At 30.4% G+C, this 9524-nt stretch overlaps 1 protein-coding gene across 1 annotated transcript; it reads left to right on the forward strand.

Annotated features, from left to right (window-relative positions):
- The first annotated feature begins 761 nt into the window (after nt 1-761).
- Nucleotides 762-5387, forward strand: LOC131079929 (MLO-like protein 2). Its single transcript, XM_059212883.1, has 16 exons — nt 762-890; nt 1359-1416; nt 1497-1625; nt 1725-1756; nt 2581-2697; nt 2801-2852; nt 3398-3486; nt 3583-3657; nt 3751-3839; nt 3945-3994; nt 4079-4119; nt 4284-4457; nt 4546-4581; nt 4698-4765; nt 4884-4944; nt 5031-5387. Exons 1-16 carry the CDS (start codon nt 762-764, stop codon nt 5385-5387), a joined length of 1557 nt encoding a protein of 518 aa, XP_059068866.1.
- Nucleotides 5388-9524: the final 4137 nt, after the last annotated feature.

Below are 9524 nucleotides of genomic sequence, written 5' to 3' on the forward strand. Positions count from 1 at the left end.
ATTTTCAAATAACAAAAAAATATTAGCATTATTCAAGGGATTGAGTCTAATTGGTTAAAATGTTGGGTTCTCATTGTAAAAACCTAAGTTCAATTCTCCTCAGGACATCTAAAGTGAGATTCTAAGTTGTGACTCTTGATCTTCAATAATTAAATATTTCTATAATATTGTGTAATACAACTGTCCATAACCAAATACATCAACTTCTAAATTATTCACTTTGATTACTTTCATTATTTTGTTAACAATAGAAATAAAAAACACAAATGATTATTTTAATAAAAAGAAAACTACAAAATTTCTATCGAATTAGTTGTCTCAATTGAAATCAAAATCAACATAGGATTGAGACATGAAATCTGCAAAATCTTATTAAATGTGCATTTAATATCCAAAATAACAATGAATGGTATAATTGTGGAGTAATATTCGAGACATTCTTATTTTTCAAATATTACTTTAGTTTTTTTGTATCACAAACCGTCAAAATTGCCGTCGGTCGATACAGAAAAATGTTATTTAGTTGACGAGGTAGGGTCATATGGTATAATTTGGGCAGATTCCGTTACACAAAATGTCATATGAGGGAATTTATGTTTGACATTGGATCCGCAATTTGACTTATTGAAATTAAAAATTACGGTCAAATGTGGATCCAAGATCCGTCTAAATAACGCCACCTGATTTTTTGTGAACATAAAAACCATTCGTTGGTAAACAGAACTAAAAAATTGAAGGACGATAATAACAATTATTTCATTATGGCAGGTAGGGGTGATGCAGATTCTCGTTCCTTAGAACAAACGCCCACCTGGGCTGTCGCCATTGTTTGTCTGGGCTTTGTAATCATCTCAATACTGATCGAACAAGCTATTCATTTTCTTTCTAAGGTATTCTAATTCAATCTGTAATTTTAATGGAAGCACAAGTCGCACGTTGAAATTTATTTGACTAAGAGTCAAGGATTGAAGGTATTCATTTTAAGACATCGTTTTTTAGGATATCAAAATTTTACATTAATAAAGATTTGATTTTTGATGAACTCATTAAAAATCATACTAAGATGTTATGTATACAATTATGTCGAAAATTTTCTTGAATTTCTGTTTAATCATCAATTTTGAATGACAGCAGCTGTCTCAAATGAATATAGATATTTTGTTTTGTGGATGTTTCTTTCATATATTCTCAGAAAAAATGATATTTTATTGAATGATATTCTGTCATTCTATTTTATGTTTTCTATTAGTTTTTCACAACTGACTTGTACTGTAATATGATCATGTTTGTGCAACCAGTTCGACTTTTACTTATACAGATTAAAATGGAATGTTTTTGTGTGTGTTTTTGGAATGCAGTGGCTCGAGAAACGCCGAAAGAAAGCTCTGGGTAAAGCACTGGAAAAGATCAAAGCAGGTAAATAATTTGTTTTCATAATCAATCTCAGCAAATTGCTTTGGGAGAAATTTAGCTTGATTTCTCTGGTGTGTATGCAGAATTGATGCTTCTGGGATTTATCTCGCTGCTGCTTACCGTTGGGCAGAAGCCAATTTCAGAGATTTGTATATCTAAGAAGATAGGAGACACCTTTCTTCCCTGTTCAAAGAAGGAGGCCTTATCATATGGTGTTTCTGACGAAACTGAAAATTTGCCAGCAGTTGGGTATCATCGTAAGCTCCTGTTCTTAGCTTCTGAAATTCCATTAAGGCGTACCTTGGCGATAGAAGAGGTTAAGACTGGTCACTGTGCTCAACAAGTAAGAATTTATGATTATTATTCAGAGTTGTATTAGATTTTGTTCTTTCTGGGTTAAATTATATTAATCATTTTATTCATCAATGTTTGTGAACAGTTCATATTGATGATGGATCACAGTCTGAAATGTTGGTGAAAACGTATTTTTATGATCTAATTAGAAAAACTAAGATCTAATGTAAGAATTTATGCTTACAATTCATACAGGCTGATATTAGTTCTTGTTGTTTCTGGATTAGATCATATGAATCATTTTTCCACTAATGTTTCGGATAAATTGATTTCTCTAACGGTTCATATTGATGATGGATCATGGATTATGCTCCCAAACATTAATGAAAAAATGTTCACATCATTTAATAGAAAAAAATCAAGATCTAATGTAAGAATTTATGTTCACAATTTTTACAAACTGATACTAAATCTTGTTGTTTCTGGATTAGATCATGTGAATCATCTTTCTCATCGATACTTCTCATCAATTCTTTTGTTTAGCTGCATTTTGATGATAAATCATAGATTATGATCCAAAACATTGATGAAGCTATGTTTACTTGATGTAATGTAAGAGATCACGCTTGCAATTCATACAGAATGATACTAGATCTTGTTGTTTCTAGATTAGATCATGTGAATCTTTTTTTTTTTTTAATGTTTCCCAGCAATTTTTTTTCTAACAATTCGTTTTGACCATAGATTATAGAATATCATCGGAAATTTTGATACAAAACTGAATGTTTCACTTTAGAATAGTATTATTAATGATCAAATCTGATTCCTTGTTAAATAAATATACATGGATTGTTGTGTGTTATTTTGATGCAGGGCAAGGTTCCTCTGATATCACAAGATGGACTACATCAACTGCACATCTTCATTTTTGTTTTGGCCGTTTTTCATGTCTTGTCCTGCGTTATGACCATGTCGCTAGGATGGGCAAAAGTATGAGTCAGTAAACCTGTTCTTGTTATCGTTATATGCAAAAGAAATTGACATAAGTTGGAAAGTGATAAGGATTAATTATAATCCTATGTGATGTGTGCAGATGAGGACATGGAAAGCATGGGAAGAGGAGGCTAAAAGTAAATTTTCTATTGGTTAGTAGAGAAAAGAATAATGAAAATAATCTAATGTTTATGGGTTTTATAGTATTTAATATTTAGTTTTTCCTTTTTTTTAAAATTGTATAAGTATATATATAATATTTTATAAATAGTTAGTTATATAATTTTATTAAAGTTATCAGGTTTTTACATTTCATCAAGTTGATTTCTGTTATTTTTGGATTCAATTGTGTGAGAGTTTTTGTATCATACAATTGAATATTAATTTAAAAATGTTTTATTATATTCTATATTAATTTTTCAGTCAATAATAAATTTATTTTCTATACAAATTCTCTTATTGAAATTGTAACTGAAAAAAGTTTTGAAACTATTTTTAAATTTAAAAGAAATTATTTCTTCTCCATATACTTTCATCAAAGTATCAAATGTATTAAGTTATAGTTAAAAATAATATTTCAATAAAAAAATGAATAAAATATTATAGATTTTTATTTTAATATTTAATACTTTAATTTATTATTTTAAATTACTTTTGAACTAGAAAATATAAGTAACTATGTAATTGTGATGTCTAGATCCTTCAAGGTTTAGATTTACTCGTGAAACTACTTTTGGAAGGAGGCATGTGAGTTTCTGGTCCACAATACCTATTTTCACTTGGATTGTAAGTAAGCTCAATCATTCATTTTTTTTATTATTATTTTAAATGTAATTTCACCAAAATTTGTATGTTGTAAAATATTAATTCTTGACTTTGCAGGTATGTTTCTTTAGACAATTTTTTATATCAGTACCCAAAGTGGATTACTTAACATTGCGCCATGGCTTTATACTTGTAAAATCTCTTGAACCATACTTCTAAAGTTTTATATTGTATATTTAGCAAAAAAACCTATAGTTATACACATGCTTACAATTGCAATTGCAGGCTCACTTTTCTCCAAATGCTACATTTGATTTTCAAAAATATATAAAGAGATCTCTAGCCAAAGACTTCAGTACTGTTGTATCAATCAGGTGTGTTACAGTATTTTAGTTTAAGAATGGTGACAACATATTTTGAATTTTTCATATCATTGATTTAAAATTGATCATTTTATTGATTTATGTCATTGATTGCAGTCCACCTCTATGGTTTTTTGCCATCTTATTTCTCCTCCTCAGCGAGAACGGTAAACCTAATTGACATTCTATTTGTTTGCGTTTCTTATTCCTAATTGTTTGAGTGGCTGATGGACATGGAACTTTATTTGCAGGGATGTCTAGACTATGTTGGTTATCATTCATTCCATTGCTTGTAAGTAAGAAAAGTAATTCACTTCACTTCCTTGAGTTTTAGTGAAATAATTGGGAGTATAAGAACACTATAACATAGCCCACTATTATTTTTTCAAAAATTTAAAACCATGCACAAATGTTTAATTTGAAGACTAATTTAAAAGTGCTTAAACTATTTTACAGATTCTTCTGATAGTGGGAACGAAGTTGCAAGTTATAATAACTAAAATGGCATTGGATATCCAAGATAGAAGCTCTGTAGTGCAAGGAGCTCCTGTGGTGAAGCCCAATGATCAACTGTTTTGGTTTGGTCGACCTCGCTTGATCCTCTATCTCATCCATTTTACCCAATTTGAGGTTAGAAATTTTTTTATGTAAAACTTTCTTTGAAAGTTTCATCATTTCATGCTTCACAAATTGTAATCGTACAACATTTATTTTGCAGACTGCTTTCCAGATTGCTTTCTTCTTTTGGACATGGGTAAGGAAGAAATTTTTAAAATCCAAGAGTCTTTTTAGATAATTTCAAGCCTTGTCTTGATATAATTTTCTGTACTTTAACAAACTAAGTATATTCATATAATATGATTGATGCAGTACGAGTATGGATTGACTTCTTGCTTCAATACAAGGGTGCAAGGTACTATACTCAAAATAACCACGGGGTAAGTTTACTTGAACTTTTAAATCACTTTCAATAAGCAATATTCCTCTTAAGAAAAGTTTATTAGGGTACCTTATAATTGGAAAGAAGACCCTTATCTCAAATTGCATTGTGAATAGGATTGCAGCTCAAATATTGTGCAGCTATGTAACTCTTCCTCTCTATGCTCTTGTTACACAGGTACGTAGAAAAAGGATAGAAATATATTTGATTTTAGCTTTCTTCAGTGCCATTGTAAAAATGAAATATGAGATTTGTGATTACAGATGGGGAGTAACATGAGAACAGCCATATTTGATGAAAGTGTAGCTGAGTCTTTGAAGAAGTGGCATCATAGAGCCAAGAAGAACCTTAGGAAAAATATGAAGAAAAGGCAGGAAGATCTATCAAATAGACAAGATACTTCTTGTGAAGGATCTTCGTCTCCTGATCTTCTTAACAAGTACAAAAGTGCAGACGACCCAAAAAGTGCCCAAAATTTGGAACACCATGAATATGAGTTTTCAGATATTGACGCAGACACAGATACACCTTCTCCTTCTCACCATTCTCATTACAATGCTAATAACAATTCAAAGGAAAAATTACATGGAGAAACACAAGATGTTGAAATAGGTGGCTGAGTTGAGGTTTGCTCATTTGCAAGAGGAAATTATAAAAGGCATTATCCCACCTCTCATGTGGAGACTCATCCAAGCAAGGAGGACCATTAGTAGAAAAGGCCACAAAATGATTGATAATCTAGAAAGTTGAAGATCACATATTATCATAGATCAAAAATGTAAATGATAAATTTATTATTATTTTTTAAGTCAGGTCATTAGATAAAGGCAGAAGCAACACATACAACTAACAAGCCATTTCTATTGGTCCAGAATTACTATTTGCTCAACCCAATTCACATTCTTTTAATAGTTAATATTTTTAATTAATCAAGATATTTATATTTATTAATTTATTTTTTTTAATAATATTATTTTGTAGGTGTTGTTAAATGATCATTTTATTGTATTGTAAATGAATATGTTATTTGAAAAATGGTGTATATCTCTTTTCTAATATAAATTTAGGTGTTTTTTTATATAATATATATTCATTACAATCAATTTGCACACATAAGTTTATCATTTTCATAGTCAAATATTTAAAAGTTTGCATGATTATATGTTGTTTTTCTTGTATTGTAGTAAATTGTATCCCTTCACAATTTCACATTCTATTTGGGACCTATTTTAATGTATCTTTTTTCTAGATCAGTTTGAGCCTATTTGGGCCCTATCTTACATTAAATCTTTATTATTAATTTTTCAATTTGACTATCATCAAATACTTGAATGAAGATCAATCGAACATCACAAACCTTGAGACTCACGTTTCTATTTAGGATGCCCTATTTTGGTGTGACCAGGGTACCTAGCAATTGTGTCTTGCCAAAATTCCCCAAAATTGCAGCCATTCCTAGTGTCAGCCTTCACAATTTGGAATCTAGTCTCAATTTTTGTTTATGACTGTTTTATGTCCCTTTTATTAAAATTATCTTGTGAAACCTATATAAAGCACATCCTCTATCATTCATAAGATAGAAGTTCTAAAAAGAAGCAATCAATCCACATTCTACATCATTAAAGAGCATATTTGATTATAAAGAGAAATAACATATAAGTATTTAGCATTCAAGTACGATTTCAAGTTTGATTATGCTCCATGATCATGTTATTGCATTAACACTTGCAAGACTTGTCTAAAGAGAATTGGATCATCACCTTTATGTGAAATTCCATGAGAGGATTTAATACCTAAGGTACAATCATTTCATTTCAATATTTTAATCACCATCTTTTTGACTCGGATAAGTACTCCATTTACATCATCATTACTATTATGTCTAGGTGGGAACACCAACATGAGGTTTGAATCAGGAAAAAACCTATACAACACAACCATTCTTATCTTTTTTCATGTGTGCAAATTCAAATCCGACATAAAATGAGGTTACAAACAAGAAAAGAAGATATTGAAAGACATTTATAGATTTTAAATAGGCAAAAACAACTAGACTAGGATGCCCTCCAACTATGTTCGACACTTTTTGGTTGATTTTTTGTGAGATAGGCCTAGAGGACCTTAGGATTGCATTTTCTCTCTATCAGTTTAGACACCCTATAGACTAGGGTGATTTCTAACTGTATGTTCAACTATAAATTGCAACTATAGGTTCCTCTCTGTATCTTATTTCTATATCTGGCCTACTATGTTATTTTTTTGTTATTTAATTTATTTTTATTGCTGAAAGTCACCATTTTCCTCTTATGTAACCTAGTTCACACACACACACAATTCACAATTTTAATTCTATTGCAACAAAGGAACATAATCCAAGTGTTCCACTCTCCTATCGAGATTGTATTTGAACCTATTCAAATTCCATTGTTTTGCAACACAATTTTGAGATCTTGGTTTGTATGCATAGGCCAAGATCTCATTTCCATACATATCATTGAAGTGCACACAATATACTAAGGGGGTGGGTGGGGGGTGAGTGGAGGGGAGTGTGAATTAGTATATCCCTATTTCAACTTAATTAAATATTAGTTTCCATTAATTTAACTTCTCTAAGAATGAACCTTAAAACATCAATGCAACTCTTTTAAATATTCTTAATGCTATAGGAAGTAAAAAAAAATACATGAGAGCACACCTCCAGACAAAGAGCACTAGGTATACATCGAAACACAAGATGAGAAAAAAACATGATGAGAATGGCTACTTAGATCTACTACCAAAATTTATCCTCACAAAAAATAATGAATCACTTACAACATGGGGTAGGCACCAACCTATTGGAGACACTAATGCCAATTACGTTTGTATACACCAACCTACTAGAGACACCAATCCCTAACACAAATAAATAAGCAACAACTTAACATATAATATAACAATTTAATGAGAATACACATAAATGAATTGCAGACCTCAAAACTGAAAACTCAATGTGCACTTGATCTAATTAACCTTTAGACACTCTCCCACATTGCATATGATCCTTTGATGAAGAAACGCAATGATTGGAATGAAACCTACATTACATCAAACTTCTAACTATACATCTATCATTTTGATAAGTACCTAATTGCATACTATTTCAACTATTCCAACTATCTAGGATAAATCCTAGACCTCTATATATATGTGCATTACAATTATGATTACATTCATTTGCTAGTTTAGAATAAGGATTATTACATTTACAAGTTTGCCACAAACATAACCCTTAACCAAACGTGTAATAAGCCAAGTATAATCTCCCACATTCTACTAGAGAAGACATAACATGTTATGTGGTTCCTAAAATTTGTAGCCTTATTTGATCACAACACTCATCCATGCACTTCCTTATGAAACACGTACTATCTCAAGAAAGGAATAGATACATGTACTCAAATGGAGGATAGTTGTATGCAAGAAAGTACATCAAGCTATGAAAGATGCAACTCAAAAAAGGAAAAATGAATCCATAGACGAAATGATTGAAAACATATTCCTTCCTCCAAGCGTAGAGATAAGAATAAATAAGCTATTGGGGTAAATGCACAAAGTTGGGTCCCAATCCTGCAGAAATCCACGGGTTGGGGAAAGAGCCCGCTAGAAACGGGTGCCCAATTTTTACAAATCGGCACCCATTTTGCTTTGGGTGCCCAAGCCATTCAAAAATAGGCACCCGTTTAGCAACGGGTGCTCGAAGCTAAACGGGGGCCCTTTTTTTTCAAATCGGGTGGTTTCTGAATATTATGTATGAAATAGACTTCTTAATTGACCTATGAGTTTATTTATGAATAAAGAGTAAATTATGTCTTGTAGATTAAGTTACGTCTTTACAGAATTACATTTTTTGTGTTGCGACTTTGAACAAGAAAATACCAATATAAAATTGAATATAAAAAAATTAGTTTTTTTTTGTTTTAACTCCTCCAAGAGTAGAGAACCTACTATTTAGTCAAGCTTCAACTTAGTGTAGTACTACTAGTTGTGATCACTAAACCATCCAATGATTCTAGAAAAGCACACAACAAAGTAGTACATGTATTGACAAGTTCATAGATATAACTTATGACTTTAATGAATTTAGTTAATTTAACCAAAAGAGAGTAGTTGAATCGAATCCTATCAAGTTGAAAATATAAAGTGGTAGCCTAATTTATGATAATGATTAAATATTGCAAGGGTACTAAATTGTAATTCCATGAAAGTTATCTTCACTATCTAAATCAGTGGAGTCATTTATTCATTATCTATTCTTTCTCTCTCTCTCACATGATTATTTTTATGATTTTGATGAAACTTATACTAATGCATCTTTAGATGTTAAAAAGTATTGTTTGAGTTGCATGGACATTATGATGTTTTATTTTGTAGAATATTTCTTATACTTTGATTTAAGTGGATAATATTTCTTAAATGATGCTTATTATTAAAATAGACCCACCTATTAATAATATTATAGATCTATGTGAGTTTCCTTTTTTTTATAATTAAGTTGCTAAATTGTATTTAATTATAAGCTTTTTTTGGAAGGTGAAATGTAAATTAAATAGTTTGTAATTGTAAATTTTCATGTTTGTAATTGCAATTGTAAATTTTTATGTTTGTAAATTTTCATGTTTGTAATTGTAATTGTAAATTTCCATATTTATATATATATGCAGATTATTTTCACAGAATGGATGAGTTTGAGATAGATGAGCTATTAGGTCTAGCAC

The sequence above is a fragment of the Cryptomeria japonica genome, chromosome 10 (assembly GCF_030272615.1).
Source record: "Cryptomeria japonica chromosome 10, Sugi_1.0, whole genome shotgun sequence".
Classification (NCBI taxonomy): domain Eukaryota; kingdom Viridiplantae; phylum Streptophyta; class Pinopsida; order Cupressales; family Cupressaceae; genus Cryptomeria; species Cryptomeria japonica.

What these genes read in the sequence shown, in the direction of transcription:
- LOC131079929 (XM_059212883.1), top strand. Translation starts at nt 762, where the DNA reads ATGGCAGGTAGGGGTGATGCAGATTCTCGTTCCTTAGAACAAACGCCC. An exon ending in GAAGGAGGCCTTATCATATG is followed by an intron (nt 1,626 to 1,724) that starts GTGTTTCTGACG and finishes CCTTGGCGATAG; the next exon opens with AAGAGGTTAAGACTGGTCAC. An exon ending in TAAAAGTAAATTTTCTATTG is followed by an intron (nt 2,853 to 3,397) that starts GTTAGTAGAGAA and finishes TGTGATGTCTAG; the next exon opens with ATCCTTCAAGGTTTAGATTT.